The 20,769-nt window shown below is 35.3% G+C and overlaps 5 protein-coding genes across 5 annotated transcripts; 4 read left to right on the plus strand and 1 right to left on the minus strand.

Moving 5' to 3' along the window:
- Positions 1-1,462: 1,462 nt before the first annotated feature.
- Positions 1,463-3,407, plus strand: PHYBLDRAFT_151569 (hypothetical protein; the record flags this gene model as incomplete). Its single annotated transcript, XM_018432706.1, has 3 exons — positions 1,463-1,529; positions 1,633-1,979; positions 2,049-3,407. 3 exons carry the CDS (start codon positions 1,463-1,465, stop codon positions 3,405-3,407), a joined length of 1,773 nt encoding a protein of 590 aa, XP_018285354.1.
- Positions 3,408-4,876: 1,469 nt separating this feature from the next.
- Positions 4,877-6,719, plus strand: PHYBLDRAFT_63684 (hypothetical protein; the record flags this gene model as incomplete). The annotated part of the gene is made up of 6 exons (XM_018441157.1): positions 4,877-5,040; positions 5,105-5,112; positions 5,198-5,219; positions 5,559-5,640; positions 6,125-6,229; positions 6,543-6,719. The coding sequence occupies 6 exons, from the start codon at positions 4,877-4,879 to the stop codon at positions 6,717-6,719; spliced, it is 558 nt and encodes a 185-aa protein (XP_018285355.1).
- A 3,685-nt stretch (positions 6,720-10,404) lies between these two features.
- On the plus strand, positions 10,405-11,306 carry PHYBLDRAFT_63683 (chitin deacetylase; the record flags this gene model as incomplete). The annotated part of the gene is made up of 3 exons (XM_018441156.1): positions 10,405-10,613; positions 10,703-10,975; positions 11,048-11,306. 3 exons carry the CDS (start codon positions 10,405-10,407, stop codon positions 11,304-11,306), a joined length of 741 nt encoding a protein of 246 aa, XP_018285356.1.
- A 529-nt stretch (positions 11,307-11,835) lies between these two features.
- On the minus strand, positions 11,836-15,265 carry PHYBLDRAFT_178344 (hypothetical protein; the record flags this gene model as incomplete). Its single annotated transcript, XM_018437979.1, has 7 exons — positions 11,836-12,300; positions 12,402-12,688; positions 12,904-13,713; positions 14,233-14,386; positions 14,473-14,834; positions 14,935-15,082; positions 15,228-15,265. The coding sequence occupies 7 exons, from the start codon at positions 15,263-15,265 to the stop codon at positions 11,868-11,870; spliced, it is 2,232 nt and encodes a 743-aa protein (XP_018285357.1). The 3' UTR covers positions 11,836-11,867.
- Positions 15,266-16,986: 1,721 nt separating this feature from the next.
- PHYBLDRAFT_96516 (glycosyltransferase family 20 protein) lies at positions 16,987-19,947 on the plus strand (the record flags this gene model as incomplete). Its single annotated transcript, XM_018443972.1, has 7 exons — positions 16,987-17,251; positions 17,320-17,451; positions 17,701-17,826; positions 17,971-18,023; positions 18,113-18,829; positions 18,942-19,121; positions 19,249-19,947. Coding segments are annotated over 7 exons (2,172 nt in total), but the record flags the coding sequence as incomplete, so codon positions are not given.
- Between the last annotated feature and the right edge of the window lie 822 nt (positions 19,948-20,769).

Here is a 20,769-nt window from a genome sequence, read left to right on the forward strand (position 1 = left end):
TTTTGGATAAATTGTCTCAGTAGATTGAATCCACCAACAGCAATCACAGGAACGACATTTCTATCTAACCAGGCTACCCTATAGAAAAAAAATAGGCGATTTTAGTGAATTGTTGCAAGTTTTCCGGGGTTTAAAGTGTCTTATCGTTGAGTTTTAATTAAGCACCAATTTCTCTCTCGCTCTCTTTTATATTGGGGGTACTCAGCCAGATTGATCGATCAAATTCTTGTGTTAGTCTTAATGATATCAATTTGTAGTTGAGGATACCAAAAGACAAAAGTACAAAATACGTACAAAATTCATAGATTTTCATAGCATTTATTAAATAAGTTTTTGCACAGCCTGATTTCTTCTTTGAATCTATATGAACCTAGATTCTCGAAGAAGCCAAGTGTTCTTTCCTTTGACTCGGGATCTGGCAATACATTTTCAACCTTGTGTATGTATCTATTGGCTTTAAGTGATTGTTCAAGCTCCTTCACGGAAGCTATCTGCTCCAAATCTACATTTACTTCCTCTTTAATAACTTCTAAAATATCTTTAATAAACTCGGCTGTACTTGCTGATAAATACTCCCAATATTTTTTCTTTCTTCACAATGAACTCACTGATTTTATGCGATTTCTTTAAGGCAGCAATTGTTTGTTGCTTTGTACCTTATTTTGGCATATAAAATGAAGAGAAAAAATTATTATATGACTTTGATGACAATAAATTTTATGATTTATTAAGGAGAAAGATAAAAACAGTTGTATTGTATATAAAAAAATAAGGATTCAGCCAATCAGAGAGCCGTACATTTTTTGATCGAAGTTTGATCTTTCAAAAAGACGATCAAATTTTGATCGTCGCTATTACAATTTTAGTCTAATAATATCGCGTTCTGAATTTAAAATTTGATCGATGAATTTGGCTGAGTACCCCAATGTATGCATTAGCTTTACTACTTTGTGTTTATATATATATATCGCCAAGCACATAACTTTCATCATCTTAAGAGCCATAGTCTGTATTTAGGCAGCTTAATAATAATATGTTGTCTCATACGAAAAACAAATCGTGTATATTCAATTAGTAGTCATGAATTTAGACTTGTCAACAAAGAAATAATGATTCATCACAAATACACTATCTCAATATCCAGTTATACAAAGGACTATAAGGAGTTGTTGTCAATAGATTGTGACGCAATCTTGTTTGATATCTTACTATTTATTGACCTGCTTATGCGTATCATGTCTTTCTCTTTTTTTCACCTACTTATATTCCCAAAGTTTGGCAACACCAGCTGGTAAGTAATCCCCATCCGATTTTTTTTTTGCAAACCACAAAAGAAAGTTTTTATAAGTATTTTGTATCCTGGCTGGTATTAACTATTATAATAAGAATGGATCCTTAGGGACCAGATAGAGTTATTGCATACCGGCAGAAAGGCCACGATTTGTGGTCCGGTAAAATCAAAATGTCGCTCCCAACCAGGAAATGTCGTCCCCTAAAATTAGTGTTCAGGTTGTCCCGCCAGGCTGTCCGTAAAGTTCCCCAAAAAGATACCCCAGTTTATACCATCTGACATCTCGTTGGAAATCGTTGAAAGGAAAACTCGTTTGCTATAGTATGTGCCTATTAACATAGCACTAATAAAGTATGGCTCTAACCAGATAGTTACAATAGGCTATTGGAGCTCAACAATTTTTTCGGAATGGAGCCTAATAAACTTCTACCAAAGTTTAGTAAACATTGACCCGACCAAACCAAGAAGAGAAGCAATTCAGCTTCTCGAAGATGATCTCAAAGTACTTGGTGCCGCCTTTGTTGATTCAAAGGAGTTTAAAGTAATAGTTGGACTTCGTGCTGCGCTTCGCAATCAAAATGATGCCCTCGATCATTTCTGGAACACCTCTTATCCGAAATTGCAAAAAAATGCTATTGATCACATCACTAATGTCGATAAGGTGGAAGCTACTTTGGAAGAAGAGGCTGTGGAGAGATCATAAAACAAGAGATGCATGAACACCCAACCAGAGACAAAAGACACCAAAAGGAAACAGACTAATAAAGCCACTGTTGAAACCACTGATGTTGAAAGCGATGGTATCATGATACCAAATTCCACTTTAAGCTTGGGTACCATAATTAAAAGAGAGGCCTTGAAACTACATCAGTTGTACTTGCAAAACCCTAAGCAGCTCACTGACCGCCAACGCAAAATCATGGCCGCTGGATCTTCATCCATTCTTGATCTTTCTGACCAATCATATTCATCTCAACGACAGCTTTTTGACAGCGATCAGTGGAAATATATCAACGATTACTTTGACAAAAAACTCAAAATGAAGGAATACCCTTTGGATGCAATTGTCAAAAATACTCTCATTATCATTAAGAATACGTTAGACTTATCGAATGATTTTAACGCTGTTAAAAGCTATATTGGAAAAATGAAAATCAAGCATGCAAGTGATATTGGCCTTTTGAGGGTTTTTAGTATAATAAAGCACATACTCAGAACAATGAATGATTATAAAAAGATACTCCGTAATTCCAGCGGTATCAACTACCGTGAGAATGATTACTTTCGAATCCTGTGGTCTCCTTTGCTGGAGTTATTGTTTCCTCCTTCAGAAAATGTCCGTATAGTCTCAGCTGAATCGGAATACCCACTCTCAATCAAGGAGAAGAAGATCCTCTATCCCAAAACAAAGTACATTCATGGCTTTAAAATTTATATCAGGCTGGTCGTTAATATTAATACAGAAGAACTGGATCTTGCTATTGGTGAATGCACCAAACGTAACAGTGACTCGAAGTCAATTCAAGATGAAGACAAACTATTACGAGAGGCAAAGGATGCATTGGATGGAATCATTCAAAATACTTGTAATTATGATTGCCGCCTAATGACTTATTTTATTCAAATTGCTGGTATCCATTGCTCTCTCTCAACTATGGAGCTTGCCAAAAATGGCCTTTATGTCTCTAAGTACCGACACAGCTTTAACTTCCCATCCACTATATCCGATCTCTCCAAACTCCCAATTATTTTAGGCCACTTATTACAAATGAAAAAGGAGATCAATATTGCTGCCGATAAGATTCTCCAAGCTCGTGCAACATCAATTGGTGGAGAAGAGTCATTTAACCGTCCTTCAGTTTCCAAGAAGAACAAAAGGCTTGCATGGATGCGAGATACATGGTACACTCCACCCAAAGAAAAAACCTCCCAGATTCCTATACATATCTTTACTCCGCCTCCACCTCCTTCATTCAATGAGCCCAACGATGAATCAAGCGATGAAGAAACAGCTGATGTTGGTTTAACTGACAAGTTTGGCTGGGTAAAGTATGCTGAAAATGATTTTTTTAATGTGTTTAGCAAAGAGACTTCAACTGAGAATCCTTACGAATGATGGATGCCCGAAAATGAAACTACTGTAAAAGTTCGTTTTTAACATCATTATCACACTGATACTATTGCATTACAAATATACCATTCATCATTCTTAAGATAATAAAACACTCTTTCAATAGCTTATTTTTTTAAAAAAATAAATAAATTCGGATTTGAAGTGCTTGTCAAAAACCTCAGAGTTATCAGCTTACATATTTCTTTAAGATCCTGCCTACATTTTGAATCATTTTTAACGTCTAAAAAACTTGTTTCCCACCACCCAAAGTCCCGATCTTAACCCATTCGAAAACCTTTAGGATGTTATAAAAAGAGAACATGAAAAGTATAAGTCCGAGATCAAAAATACAAAAGATCTGGAGCACTTTATAAAGAAGATTTGGAATGAATTGTCACTCGACTTTGCTCATAAATTCGTCGGAAACAAGGGAAATAGATGTCAAGAATTAATTGACGCCAAGTGTTTCTATACTCATTATTAAAAACAAATAAAATGCATTTTTTACTCTATATATCATGCTTTATCAATATACGAAGTTTGATAATGTTTGCATTTGTAGTTTTTGAATGAATGAATGTTTATTAAATTCAATGTATGAAGATCTTGATCCCGACATTCAAAGCCTGCAAGTTTATTTAATACCAGGAAGTTTATCATCAAGCTTTTGCTTTTCTTAGTTATTTCTTTCCATTATCCAGAATTTTATCAAAAAAGAATAAGCAGACGAAAATTGAGCACAACCAAGTTTAACAAAGAGGATCCAACATACCAGTATTTTGAAATTATTACTCGCAGTTCACGATTCATCATCTAAGTTCACCATCCTAAAATAATTTTTGCATTGTATTGAATTAGTGTACTTTAAATAGGGACCTTGGTGAGACGATAAGAGACATTTAGGCGCCGAGTTACCAAATATAGATTTCTAGCAAACATTTTCTGTCGGAATATCATGTCTCAAACATAGTATACATTTGGTAATCATTGCCTGTCGGAAAAGGAGTGGTACTAAGCTCACGAACAATGCTTCATATAATCAAGCTAATGAGAGATTCGTTAACTTCTATTAAATAATAGTCATTTTTTTTGGTATTATGTTAGAACAAAAATATTCATACTAACTTTATTAAAAAAACAATGAAAAAAATAAGTGGAGAAAAATATACTGAAGGGATGCTTATATTCTTACATGCATACGTTAAAATTACAACTATTAATATTTTCAAGCTTAATTTTTTCGTGCGTATAGCAACAAAAAAATAATACAACATGATTGGTCTATTATGTTTTACAATGTTTGAAAAATTTCTTTCAAGTTTGACAAACTTTTGAGAAAAATTATCAAACATTCGCGTTTTTTACGCTCAGATTTCCTTATACGGATGATTTAAACTCCTCCAAATGTTTTACAAGGTTTCACCAAGGTCTCTAATAAGTAAAAGTAATAAATATCTCACCTTCAATCAAGTATGCTTGACAGAATAACATTTGAAGACATCATAGGTCAAAGGATCCAACACCTCTTAAACAGCAAGAGAATCCAACATCTCAAAGTTGCTGCGAATTTGTTAAGCTTTCTGGCAGTTCATAATTTAAGACCACTATTCATAAACAGAATTTCACAAGGCATCGGGTTAGTGTTCTTTACAAAAATAAGCATGAGTAATAAGATATATTTTACCTTTAGTTATGTATAGTGGAGGAGGTAATATACCATTCAAAGATCTAACAAGTCAAAGGATCCAACACCTTCAATTTAATAAATCTTATTGATATTGTAATAAAAAAAGTTGAACGCGTATTTAAGAAAGGGTAATATTAAGATGCAAAAAAGACCAAAATGAAGAATTAATGGTGACGTCATCAATAATTGAATTTTGCGGCGTTACTGAAAACTACCAGGTTTTGGGCTGTCATTTACATATTCGCTGTCACAAAAAAACCCCTATAAAGTGGATGTTTCAATATAATTCTTTTTTTTTTTTTAAATAAAATAAAATAATTAACAAGTTGACACAAGACAACTAGAAACAAGCTAATCAATCATTCATTCCTTTGTTTCATTTTTATAGCAATTATGGTATTTTTTATATATTTTATTATTTAAAGACAAAAATAAAATGAAGTGATATGATTTATATTCATATTCAGTGAGACTTTCTCGTTTGACAAATTGAAACAGAAACAAATGTCTGTTTTTACGTCTACTAGGCTTTCAGGATTGGCTGCCGGGGTGGACTCTAGATAGTGTCCCATCATAATGACACGGTATGCCCGCAATTGCTCTCTCGCCTTCTTTCGCTATATATCTCGATAAAGCCAAAACCTTCCTTTGGCCCTGATTCATTTTCCTTCTCTTCTCCACAAAGCTCTGGCTGGTTTTCTTCGACTGTCTTCCAATCCTATCATAGGCTTCCGGTGTGGAATTTGGTACCACAGTAACTGTGTCCTTCTTAGTCTGACTTGGACATTGCTCGACTCTTCACTTGCATTCGCCCTTCTCCTTCGGTCATCTCAGCTCTAATGTAGTTGCCACCAAGTCAGTGGCTGCAATACATAGAACCCAGGGCTTCACCATCAACCAGTTGGAGTGTGCCTCTCCCTCATTCCTTTATTGTACTTTTCTTAATTTTAATCTTAATCGTTCGCTTTCAAAGGCCGCGAATTTTATATGCGTCGGCAGTATCAATAAATACAGAATATGTATATATATATAGAAAAAGCTTAACTCAATAGAAGAAGCAGAAGCAGAAACAGAAGCAGAAAAGGATATTCAAGTATTGCGTGTTAAATGTGTAAAGAGTCTACGTCTGCCACACCATGTCAATAGGGAGGCTTTGTTTCTAAGAATAATACCAAAGATGTACTCACAACCTCCTAATTATTCTTTTTTTTTTTTAAAAAAAATAAAAAAATACCCGATATTTGTCTTTAGCCACCATTTTGTTTTATTGATAGTTATTGCTATCGTTTCCGCTGCCCTTGCCGCTGTTGCCGCTCCCTTTAGACATACTACATATAGTGTCAATAATGGTGGTAACCAAATACAAGCTGTAATCTCACAGACTTACAGGCAACACTTTCCAAGATGTTATTAATATATATATTTACTTGTTTATTTATTTGAGTAAAAAGAATAAGAATAGGCTGATGATGTCCAAGCTTACTCCGCTTATAGATCCCCTTAAAGAAGAAGAAGAGGAAGTAGATATGTTGATAGGCTTTGTATCAGTGTTTAGTTTCTTTTTCTTCTATCCACTCTTATCTGATGAAAGGATATACTATATGTGTGTATATATTATGGGAATATAAATACTTTTTATTCACAGTCTTTCAAGATCTATTTTTAATATTTGAGTTATGTAATGGTTTGAAGTATAATACCTTTTCTCCCTTCCTCCCTCCTTCCGTTTCTTTTGGTCTTTACCTTACAGTTCAAAACATGTCAATCAAACCTAATTTTAGGTCCTTCTACTTTCTTTTTCAATTGATACATTCCCTTGAAAAGGAGCCTCTTTCTCAAAGTTAAAAATAAATAAATAAATGAATAAATGAATAAGAAGGATAAGAGGGAATATTGAACAAAAAAACAACGACAAGAAAAGAAGCTTTGATAATTATTGATTAACCAGGCAGTATACTTGATACAGTCAAAGCTCGATTTAGTAATACTTTTGGGAGAAGCCAAATTGTATTACTATTACTAAATCAAATGGATTTTTTCTTACTCCGCATATGTTTTTTAGCAATATTGCAGATTTGCTTTATGTGACTGCGAATAAAAGTGCTGAAAAAAAATATTACTAAATCGAGCTTTGACTGTACTTGATACTTGATACTTTCTATAGTGACTATGCATTATACCATAGTCATTTATTATCATTTATACATAAAGATGTGACCAAGTTACCTGAGGGTTGTTTTGATTTAAGGCAGTGTTTGTGTATGTGTGTGTGGGTACCCAAGAGTTTAAACATAAAAATAACAATTATCGATTACCTTTAGTGGCAATGGTGTACCAGCCTATACACTCAGGAATACACAAAATACACACAAAATGCAAAAGAAAAAAAAATAATCGCGGAAACAAGACTGCTCATCATAAGAAGACGAAGAAGAAGATACCAATATTCCTGTTCCTATTACTATTACTATTCCTATTACCGTTTATTATTTTTATTATTATATTAAAGCCTGTCAAAAGGCCTGGGCATTACTTTTGTGTTGCATAGTAATATAAAAGCTAAATGTTCTTTGTTTGATATCTTGTTTTATATTTAATAAAGTGTGCATTCAAAAGTATCAATATTTACTATTCAAATGGTGAACTATAAAAATGTCAAATATCTTTATTTTTTATTAAAAAAATCAATTAAGCAATCCTAGTAATGTAGGCTTGTGTATTAGCCACAACTGACTTTGTTCATACATTGCATGCAGTGAAACCCGTTATTAATACTTGGCTAAACTTTCTATTTTATTTCAATTTTGTTTATTTTGTTAACAAGCCCGATATTTTAATAGCTATACAAATATATATATATATATATATACAAAGCAATTGTAATTGATTTATTCTTTTCTATAAAAAAAAAAGACATATTGTCAAAGGAATTTATCAAAAATGCGTACAGTAGTTGTGATATTATCATTATCATTGATGTTAGAGTAAAAGAAGTGTCAAGTGAGATGTGCTTGTATTTTTGTGTGTGTTTACAGTTTCACTAGTATTAAGTAACAAAGCTGTGATATAGGCTAGGCCAAAATAGATACTAATAATAAGTGGGCTGTGTGTACTGCATGGACTGTGTGGAGTATGTCAAGTGTGTGGGCGGGGCTGTGTATCAAGCTTAAAGTTATATATACATATATGCACACACATAAATACTTTTTACTAGACTGTCCTCAACAGTATTGTATATGATGTTAATTGTCATCATCACTCAACGCCTCTGTATTTTATCTTACCAGTCAATCAATTAAATAGCAATCAAAAATCAAACAAGGTTTCCATAATAAATAAATAAATACAACCACCACCACCACACACAATCCCCAAGCCAAAAATACTATTTATATGTTTAAAGCTGATTATCAAAAAAAAGGGCAATAAAGATATCTCTGCAATATCAACTCAATTCTGTGGCTCCCATGGATAATAGTTCTAATGATAATAATAATAATAGTATGACCCTGATAAGTGCTAAAGAAAATGAAAGCCATCTATACAGCTTCAGCCCTTTGTTTTCTATTCTTACTATTCCTATTAATATTAATATTTTTGGTATTTTTTCTTCATTGGGGCTTTAATCTGTAAATACCAAAGGACTTTATTATTTTAACCATTTTTTATATGACTTTAAAGCAAAGCAAAGCAAAGCGGTGTAAAGCGGTGTAAATCAAATCAAATCAAATCAAATCAAATTATATATATATATAAATATATAAATATGTATATTTATCACTATGTAAGCTTGTAAAACTTTTATGTATATAGACTTTGTTATATATTTTTGTTGATCTGTAAAAGGTAACTTTAAACACGATTTTCTGTCTTTAATCGGATTCTTATTTGACCAAAAAGATACCGAGCAACCCAGGGTTTTGGCTCCACTGTTCAATAGTGTACATCCCCCCTTTTTTTCTTCTTATTTTTATTTATTTATGTATGCTCTATTATAAATGAATGGTGCCACAATGCCATAAATAGAATAAAAATCGTATATTTTATTTTACTTTTTGATTTTATTTTATATGTATATATGTATATATTATGACGGCCACATAATAATGTACGGCTGTGAACATGTATGGAATAATGCACGTATCTGTCTTATTCACACATGTATTGTGTCAATGATAGATAGTACGTCCGAATGCTTGATAGATCTATACAGATTCTTACAGCCACTTTGATCAATTCCTCTTTCTTTTTTGTTTTGCTTATAGATGTATTTATTGCCATGGTGAATAATTGGTTCATTAAGGTTTACATCACAGAACATGTCGTTAATGTGATTAGAATACAAATTTCTCTGGTATAATAATAGTTAATTATTTTTAATTTCTATAATTGGATCGAGAAAAATATAGAAGATCCAATACCCAGTGCTTCTTGTGGGTGTATATATTATATATATATATATCAATATAAGATACAGATAAACCAAAATAAACATAAAAATAAAAATCATTATAAATTGATATCGTCAGAACAGACTAAATCGATTGTCTATCTGAATATGATGTACCTATAAGATAATCCAAATGACTCTCCCCCCCAAACTCTTTACTTTGATATCTTCTGCTAAACATTTTAGCCTGTAAAAGGATCAACAAAGAACCGATCTATTTTGCCTTTAGTTGCCATGGCTTTGTCTTGATTTAAAGAGAAGAAAAAAAAATGGCTTCAAATTACATAGAAACACCAATAATAATAGGTCCCCGTGTAACAACTGATTTCAGGGTCAACAACAGTAGTGTGAACAATCAGCCTTTTTGTTTCATTTTTCATCTTGCACTGCTTCCAATTAAAAAAAAAAAAAGATATTTTCAGAATTTACTTTTTGGTTATATAAAATATTCTTTCCTTCTTTCTTTCTCAAGCTTCCATCACACAACCGATACATAAATAAACCTGAGCGGGATATCTATACATATTATAAATATTTACTATAAGAATTTCAAAAAGACAGACAGACATAGCAAAAAAAAAAAGCTTCTTTCGTTGTGATACACGCACATACATACATACATATAAAAGATAAAGTAAAATAAAATATATATATAAAAAAAAGGGGATTTGAATAAGCAGATTAAGGAAAAACCAGAAATATCATTTAAGTATAAAAGACACCAGAACATCGACATTCTTCAAAAAAAAAATTAATTATCCAAACACACAAAGCTTGCTCTTTCTTCCTTCTCTCTTCTCTCTTCTCCCTTCTTCTGCCTGATCTTTGCTGTTGACAGTATGCGTTCAATCTCTCTTATCGCTATGGTTGGTGCCCTTTTTGCCGCCACCGCCACTGCTGCACCCCTTGAGGCTCGTGCTGCCAAGGCTACAATCTACACTACCTGCAAAGTCCCAGGTACCTACGCCTTGACCTTTGACGACGGACCCTACCAATACACCTGGGATTTGGCAACCTCTCTTAACAAATTGGGTGTTTCTGCCACCTTTTTCATCAATGGAAACAACTGGGTGTAAGTAACATATTGCTCTTTATTTGCATAAAATGTATCGATTTATTTATTTATTATTATTATTATTATTATTTTTTAATCTTATTTAGTAATGCTGCTACTGACAGTGTCGTCACATCTTCTGGAAAGAAGACCTACATCAATGTTATCAAGCACCTTGATGAAATGGGCCACCAAATTGCTAGCCACACCTACTCTCACAGAGACCTTAAGGGTCTCTCTGCTGCTGTAGTCAAGAAGGAGATGACTGATGTTGAGGCCATTGTTAAAAAGGCAATTGGCAAGAAGCCCACTTACATGCGTCCTCCTTCTGGTGTCACTGATGCCACCAGTCTTCAAGCTCTTGGTGACCTTGGTTACAAGTAAGTTTTATGTTTATTAAATCTATATACATACATATATACTTATTTTTATTTATTTATTTATTTTTTCAGAGTTGTCTTGTGGGACATTGATACCAATGACTGGAAGACCCACTCTCTCACTGCCGAGAAGGCTGAATTTGCAAATGTTATGGGCAAGGAGACCGGCACCCCCAAGAAGGGCCACATCTCTCTGATGCACGATGTTCACGAGCAGACCGTCAAGGAGCTTGTTCCCTGGGCTGTTCCTTACATCAAGTCCAAGAAGTACAAGTTTGTCACTGTTGCCGAGTGTCTCGGTTTCTCAAAAGCCAGTGCTTACAAGGCTTAAAATTGTGATTCATACTATTATCATCTCTCTTTCCATTCCATTCCAAACATCTTTACTTTTTCTATTCTTTTGTATTTGTATCAGCATTCAATATTCCTACTGTAAAACTATCAATAATATATCTTATCTAAATGTACTTGTTCTAAATTATAGAGTCAATAAATCAACACATTTTGAACTTCTTTTACATTTTTCTTTGTCCAATTCTGAAACACCAGGAACAACAACGAGAATAATATAAGATATGTAGACAATTAGCATGTAAATAAACAACAAGACTTCTTCTCTTCTTTTAATTGCTCTTTTACTTATTTCTTCTTTCTTTTTCTTAAATATAGATAAGATAATAGACATACAAAGGAGGATAATGGTAAGTAAAGAAGAAAAGAAAAGAAAGAAAAAACAAAGAATGAAATTGGAGGAAATGTAAAATAGATAGAGTGTGGGTGAGTAATTGAGTGAATGTGTGAGTGAGTTGTGTAGAACAGAAATAATAAAAAGAAGAGGAAGAGGAAAGAAGAATATGTATATAAAAAAAAATAATGGCACGCTTTTTATGTTTTATTCCTGGGCGTGCAATGTATAATCTATGATGAACGATTGAGTGATCAAATCGTCCATGCGTTGGTAGTGGCGATCTGTGTAAGGTAATAAACCGTCGATCAGTTCTTTGGCATTTGCAATCTTGACCAGGTCGTCTGCGCTATGCAACGACAAGATAGCATGAAGAACTGTCTGGGCCACATATGAGTGTTTAGCGTTGGTGTTCCAGTCACGGATATAGAGCAGCAGCTTTTCCAGTGGTTCGCCTGTCAGATCACCCAAGACCTTGTCTACCAAAGCCAAGCCGGTGATGCTCTCGTCACCCTCAGGCCTTGACTCAATCACCTCACGGAACATACCCAACAGGCGGAAAGGCTGTTCGAGTGACAGGGCAAGAAGAATGGCATTCAAGTAATCCTTTTTGTGCATAAAATTCTTCAACTCTTGCTCCCTTTTTTTTTTATAAATAAATAAATAAATATATCCTTGTCAGTATTTCTTGCTGTTCTTCTTCTCTTCTTGCTTATGATGTGTACATATATAAAAACTTACTTTACAATAAATTCTTCCTTTTCTCTCAGTTCATCTTCTTGTTCTTCCAATGTCACATCCTCCCAAAAGTTTACAACAGAGTCTGCACCACCAGAAGCAATGAACTTTTCGTCTTTGCGGATAGCCAGGGCCCACACCTTTTCAGTGTGATTGTCCAAGGTGCCAACACACTCGTTTGTCTTAATCGTCCACAGCTTGACCAGACCATCAGAACCAGCGGAAACAAGCTGAAGACCAGCAGTCAAGAAATCAACCCGCAAAACCGAGTTTGTGTGGCCTTCAAATGTCTATTATGTTTGTTTTACAAACACACATACACAGAACACAAATATAGAAAAATAATACATATAAAGATACGTAGATGTAGATGTAGATAGGGATAGGGAAATTCACGTTAGTTACCAGAAGATCTCAAAAAATAACAAAGATGTATCCCAATATCTCCCCTCTTCTTCTTTCTACGTTCATGTATATATATATATATGTGTGTGTGTATGGTTACCTTGAGACAAGTAAAGTCTTTTAGACTCCAGATCTTGACTGTCTTGTCACTCGAACTGGTAGCCAATACTTGGTCTACAGGAGAGAACTTGGTGCACCAGACACCACGCTTGTGACCTTTGCAGACACCCACAAGTGCGCCTGTGTCGACATTCCAGATCTTGGCAGTCTTGTCTTGCGAGCCGGTCGCAAACACCTTGTCGTTTGGTGCGACTGAAATAGAGTTGATGTCTTTTTCGTGTGCTTGGTGGGTGTATAACGAACGAACAGAAGCTTCTACTTGACCATCAGGTTTGTTCTTATCATTATCGCCAGACGCAGGGGCCAGGCCTGAGAAGTCAATGTCGCGCAAGTTCCAATACTTGATTGTGCGATCTTGACTTCCTGTGATCATAAAGTTTGTTGATTTGCGAGCAAATGCGATCGCACCCACGGATTCTGTGTGGCCTACGCACACACCAGCGCAGACGTATTTTTGGGACGTATGTTCGGCATCGACATCGATTCTCCACACTCGGGCAGTCTTGTCTTTGGAGCCTGTGACAAGGACATTTCCGTCGTTGGATCTGTCGATACAAATGATCATGTCTTTGTGACCATATACCAGATCACAGTTCTGGGTCTCTACGTTGTACACTCGGAGCTGCTCGCTGTTGGTGGCGGCTGCCAAGTATTTCTCGTCAGATCCTAAATAGGCAATATCCACAATCTCGTCGTTGTAACCGACCACTTGCTTCACTCTCTCCAGTCCGTTTATGATAGAGTAGAACAAGATGTTTTGATCGTTGGTCACAGCTGCAAGTTCCTGAGTCTTTTTCAAATATCTATATAATATATGCAGATGTTTGTCAGCACCAAGAAAGCTAATTTCTTCTAATAGGTTAATTAATTAAATAAATTTCACTTACACAACATCGGAAATGGCATGTTTGCTGTTGACTTCTGCTTCTTGTGCCTTTACCAATTCACCGGTATTTAAATCCCACACTCTAACAATACCTTTGTTTTTTTTTTAAAAAAATAGAATAAATAATTTGATAGATATATATATACATGTAGCCAGTATCATTTTCCAATTCTCTCTTTCATATATATATATATATATATATTACCTTTATCACCAGCTGTATAGAACAATTCACTATTGTGCCACTTGCTGTCATAAGCAGACATATCCACATTTTTTGATACAAAACCAACAGTTTCCAAAGTCTATAATATAAATATGCATTGCATATATGTATTTTTGTTAATCTCATCTTTACACAGATACTCTCTCTTTTTTTTATATTATATATATATTTAAAATAAACTATAAGCAAAATATTACCTCGTAGATAGGGAATGTAGCCTTGAGAACCTTCTTTTTCCAGTCCCACACATTTACAACCTTATCACGCGAACCGGAAATCAAAGTCTCTCCATCATTTGAGAAAGAGAGTCCACGAATGACACTGACATGGCTCTGCAAAACAGCGATACACCTAAAGAGACATGAACAAATATACGCACACATAGAAAAAAAAATTGATAATTAATATAAATTTAAATGAAAAAGAATAAAACTTACTTGCGTGTCTGAAGATCCCAAATACGGACCTGACAATCATCGGCACCAGAGGCAAGGTACCACTTTCCATGGTAGTGATGGAATTTGACTGCACTGACCACACCACCGTGACCCTTGAAGTTGTGTGTGCAGAATCCACGATCGATATCCCAAACCTTGACAGTAGCGTCGGCTGAACCGGTAGCAACCAATGTCGATGATTGATCAATGTCCATCACGATGATCGGGGCTTCGTGTGCCTTTAGGGTACGAATACATTCTCCAGTAGCCATGTCCCAGATGCGCATGTTGAGACTACGACTGGCACTGACGAGGTGTTTGCCATCTGGTTTGACAGCCAGAGTAGTGACAATTTCAGTATCCTAAATACAATATATATATATATATACATATATAAACATGTAAACACAAGAGAAAAACAGATAAAAAAAACTAAAGGCTGCAGACTAGCAAAATACGTACACCTGAAAGACGGTGAAGTTTCTTTCCGGTAGCCATTTCAGTTACATCGATATCTTCATTGATAGTTGTAATAAGAGTCGATTCGTCTTCGGTTACGTCGACCTTGCCGCCTGTGTAGATGGATTCGATAGTCTTTACAGACTTGAAGCTAATGAATAGAATTCGTAAAAGAAAATTATGTATATAAAGAGAGTATACAATCGGATGAGATTGGTTAAGAGACTGATTGATGCATTGGTGTTCTTTTCTCTCTTTCTCGGTGAATGAGTGTGAATGAGAAAATAAAAGTGTACCTCGTCTTGAGCATCAGATTCCGTGAGTTGTCTTCCATAGTTGTAAGGAATTACGCTTATTGGAAGGTAGGAAGGTGTGTGTATGTGGGGTTGAGAGTCTATCTAGAATATCCAATAACTTTTTTTTTCATTTTCTTTCTCTCTGTCTTTCTTTCTAAGGCAGGAAAGAAGAGTTCAAGAGGAAAAGCAGTCATTTCAGGCTTGAATTCAGGTTTTTGGAGTCCCCCCAAAAAAAAACCAACTGCATGCGTGTGTTCCTTATTTTATTTTTTATACATATTTTTTCTTTTACTTTTAATTGATTACTTAAATTATTGTTTATAAGTAACTTCTTTAAAAAATATCTTGTATTGGTTTATCCTATTCTATTATATATACTTTACAGGATTTTTCTTTTCTTTTCATTAATTTGATTTAATCTAATCTAATTTAATTTAATTTAGCTCTAATTAAAAAAAAAAAAAGAAGTAAAGAGGTACCGGTTGACAAGAGGTACACAGTAAGAGAGCAACTAAAATAAATAAATTACAATATTTCCAATTTTTCTATTACTATTATTTTTACTATTTGTACAAATGGATATCATTTAGACTTGCAGTATTTATTATCATTATTCTTTTTTTTTTTAAAAAAAAAGTCAAGAATCCCAAGAGAAATCTTATAAAGTATTTGTCCTTGATGTGCAGCATTTGTGTCTAGTTTGTTCTTTAATATTTTACTGATTCTAATATTCATTATTAGATTATCCTAATGTTTAAATAAATGTATTATGACTGTAAGGAGGAGAACTTGGTGCTTGGTTACAAGGGAATTAAAACAAGACAATCTATACATTTAAATACATATTTGCCTTTTCTCTCTCTCTCTGTATAAATTCTGTCAATTTTTTTTTATAAGAGAAAAATAAAATAAAAAAAATGGCTATAATTAAATGTTGGGAAACTGAAGCGGCGATCTCTCTCTCTCTCTTTGGCTTTATTTTTTATTTATTTTTATTTATATTGTATTACTCTAAAGTGTCTATAAAAGGCAATAAGCAAACTCTCATTCTGCTGTCAATTCATCGTCATTCATCCCAATTTCATTCACCAAGCAAAAAGGAAGAAAAAAGAAAAATGGAATTCACAGTCCTATCCTTTTTTTTTTACCAGTCATTTCCATCAAACACAAATGCACAAATGCACACACGCTACTCACACGCTTAGATACAATATATACAAATACAAATATAAATATAAATATAAATATGTTCAGGTTATATAAATCTAGTCTCTTCCTTTTTGTAGCCTTGCTTCTTTTGCTTCTTTTGCTTCTTTAATTTAGTGACTACAAAGAAGAACAAAGTAACCTCTCTTTGTATTTCATCCTTCTTATTCCCTCTCTCTCTCTCTCTTTTTTTTTATTTACTAACCAATCAGTCGATACTCAAGAGCTATATAAAACATATTAATCTGATATGGAAGCAAAAAAGTTCAACATCGACGCATCAAGACTTCAGGCCCTGTTGCCTATGCAAGGCAGCAAACCCAGTCTGAAAGGAAAGATCATCAATGTTGTCAACCAAGTACCTTTCGACTGTGTGCTCGTAACCAGAGACAATGACCGAACCATGGCCGACACCCTCCGACAGATCGGTGTCATGAAATCCAAGCATCCAAACATGACTCCTGGACAACAGCAGCAGGCCATAGATGAAGAAGACGAGGCTCCAATCTCCCACCTGGCCCGCCGTCGCTCAACCGTACCTGCCCTGGGCGAGACATCGATGTGGAGTCTGTCCCAGAGAAAGGGCCACTCAGCAATGTATGCCGGTCTGGACTCCCTCAAGAAAAACTACCAGACTCTTTACATCGGTGGCACCGGAAATGTGTTGAGTAAGCATCGAGACCATATCCATGCCGACGATCTGTCCCAAGAACAGCGCGATAATTTACGCGATCTGCTAAAGTCAAAGCACGACATGGTTCCCATCTTTATCAAGCACGCCCTAGCCAGTGGTCACTATGAAGGATACTGCAAACAAGGTAAGAAAACAAACAGGCTTGGATATGTGATTGGGTTCCTTTTGCATTTATTGATCATTTCCTACTAGTGCTCTGGCCTTTGTTGCACTACATGATGTGGCAAGAATCTGTTGATGAAGGAAAATTCTGGGAGGCTTATGTTGCTGTCAATCAGATTTATGCCGATACAGTTATTGAGAACTACAATTCAGGGGATATTGGTAAGATACTCTATCTACGCTTACACACACACACACACTACAGATAGCTAGCAGTACAAACTTTAGCTTTAGCTCAAATTAGGTTAGGCCTTTTTTTCTCTCTTTATATAAAGAAGAAGAAAAAAAACCTGTAGTTGATGGTTATGGCTGTGGTCGTTGATCCTCCGCTTATTTGTTTCGTCACTATGAACGATTTTTATATGTACACATTTAAATTGATTATTGACTATTGACTATTGCTGCTACTAGTCTGGGTGCATGATTACCATCTGCTTCTAGTGCCATCTATGGTCCGTTCAAGGATACCAAATGCACCTATTGGTGTCTTTCTTCACACACCATTCCCGAGTTCAGAGATCTTCCGATGTTTGCCACGTAAGTCCATATAAAATATATAGACACACAAACACACAAAATTAACTGACGGCCATTAAATTAAATTAAATTAATAAAATATATATTTATGTCTGTTCTTATAATGCTAACAACTAATCATCTTGTATATTAAACATCATAAAGGTCGACGAGACATCCTCTTGGGTATGCTAGGTGCAAATCTAGTTTCTTTCCAGGTAATATATTTAAATATTTAAAATAAATATGCAAATATGAGATCTGTTATCTAATTTGTGTGACCTATCTATCTGTTTTGTTTTAAAAGACATACAACTATGCCCGCCATTTCTCGTCCAATTGCACACGTATCCTCGGTTTTGAGTATACGCCTTCAGGTGTTGACGCAAACGGTACGATTGTTGCATTGGGAACCTACCCAATCGGTATCGATGTCGAGCGCACTCGTTACAACTGCAAACGGCCTGGCGTGCAACCAAAGATCAACGCGATCCGTGAAAAGTACGCCGGCAAGAAAATCATTGTCGGTCGGGACAAGCTGGACCCTGTGAAGGGAGTTCTGCAGAAACTGGAGGCATTTGAAAAGTTTTTGACCGACTACCCCGAGTGGCATGAAAAGGTGGTCTTGATTCAGGTAACCTCGCCAGGTGTGATTGAGAGCCAGAGACTGGAAAACAAGGTGGCCGAGGTCGTCAGTCGAATCAACATGAAATTTGGCTCGCTCGAGTTCACGCCCGCAAACATGTTTCAGCAGCACATCGATCGGGACGAGTACTATGCACTCTTGTCAGCAGCTGACATTGCATTGGTGACGCCTGTGACAGACGGCATGAATACAGCTAGCTTTGAATACATTGTTGCTCAAAGCGAACGCCACAGCCCCCTGATCCTATCTGAATTCACAGGAACGGCCCGAAGCATGAGTGCAGCCGTGATCGTCAACCCTTGGGACTTTGCAGGTGTGGCAAGAGCAATAGCCGATTGTCTGACTATGAGTGAAGAAGACAAACTGGTTAAATACAAGGTAAATAAGTGAGCTATTTATTCATTTAGCTGTAGTATTTTGAGTTTATATTAGAAACAAACACCCAAACAAATAGACACTCATTTATTAATTTTTTAATATCTGTGTACAGCAACTCGAAAGCTTTGTTAATTCTCACACGGCAGCTTACTGGGCAGAGTCGCTCGTCAAGGGTCTTGTGGAAGTTAGTGCCAAACAATCGAATCAGGGACCTACACCAGTTCTTGATGTTGATCGTTTCCAGCTTGAGTACAACAATTCTCGAAAGAGACTATTGTTCTTTGATTACGATGTAAGTTTTTTTTTCTTTTCTTTTACAGATCTGGAATGATATAAAGATAGCCAAATAAATAAAAGATATCATATACTCCTTCTTCTTTTTTAAATAAAAAAAAACTAATTTTCTTATCTTATTTTAGGGTACATTGACACCTATCTGCGACAGCCCAAAGGATGCAGTTCCGTCCCAAAAGACTCTCGATACTCTGCACAGCCTGTGTTCTGATCCCAAAAACATCGTATGGATCGTTTCTGGGCGTAATCAAGCCGACCTTGACAATTGGGTTGGCTCGATCCCAAACCTTGGTTTGAGTAGTGAGCACGGCTGCTATATCAAGGAGCCCAGGAGCGACAAGTGGATTAGTATGATCGAAGACCTCGACATGTCTTGGAAAGACGACGTGATGGAGATCTTCAACTACTACACCGAGCGCACGCCCGGAAGTTTTATCGAAGAAAAGAACGGCTCACTCACCTGGCACTACCGCAAAGCCGACCCCAAGTACGGACCCTTCCAGGCCAACGAGTGTCAGAACCACCTTGAGCAGAGTATCCTTGGAAAACTGCCGGTCGAGACATTGGTCGGAAAGAAAAACCTTGAGGTCCGGCCATTGATGATCAACAAGGGCGAGGTAATCAAGCGAGTCATACTCCAGCAGTCTTCCGAAGTAGACTTTATAATGTGTGTTGGAGATGACAAGACTGATGAGGATATGTTCCGAGTGGTCAAGCGACCCGAAATTGGTGTTGATGCAGTCCGATTTATTGTGACTATTGGACCGGCAGAGAAGAATACTCTGGCTGCATGGCATCTGGCCACTCCTGAGCAATTGATAGATGTACTAGATGGCCTTGGTCATTAAATAAATCAAAATAATAATAATAACAATAATAATAGTAATAATAGTAATAATAGTAATAGTAATAATAATCATACTACTTGTACACATACAGAACAAAAAAAAAGAATAAAAAAAAAGTGCATAAAAGATGTTTATAGATGATAATCGTTATAATAATAATAATAATAAAAAAGTAAGAAATGATATCTGCAATGAATGAAAATACAAGTGGGGGGATGATATAATTTTAAGAATTTGACCAAGAAGAAGAAGAAGAAGAAGTGTTTGTAGCAGAAAGCAGGATAGGAAGAATTAAAGATATAAAATGGAATTCATACAAAATAGACTTATAGGAAACAGTAGTTTTTTGTTTTTTTTGTGGGTTGTAAAAATAAAATTGAAATAGCATAATTTTTGTCATGTATATATGTATGGGCAAGAGAAATCGAGATAGAGAGAAGCTTTAATCCATGTTTTAAGCATGTAGACTTATGGGTGGACTGGGCAATGTTCTGTTGAAAGCGTGAGAATGGCAAGTGAGAATTGGATATTAGTCTTATTGTTTATACAAAATAGCCGAATCTTACTTGTCATATGCTTCTGTGAACCGCATACAGCGCATTTCAAACCCGAGTATTGTATGTGTGTACAGGTAAATGGTTCTTCCTGTTTAACCGCTCGTTTATTGGTTTTAACCTTTAACATACTTGGTATAAGATGATAGTAATATATAATAGAGATATTTAAAAAAGAGAACAGAGCTAAAGAAAAAAAAATAAGATAAAAGAAAAATACTAGATTTTTATACGCAAAAATAAA

This window comes from Phycomyces blakesleeanus, assembly GCF_001638985.1.
Source record: "Phycomyces blakesleeanus NRRL 1555(-) unplaced genomic scaffold PHYBLscaffold_30, whole genome shotgun sequence".
NCBI lineage: Eukaryota > Fungi > Mucoromycota > Mucoromycetes > Mucorales > Phycomycetaceae > Phycomyces > Phycomyces blakesleeanus.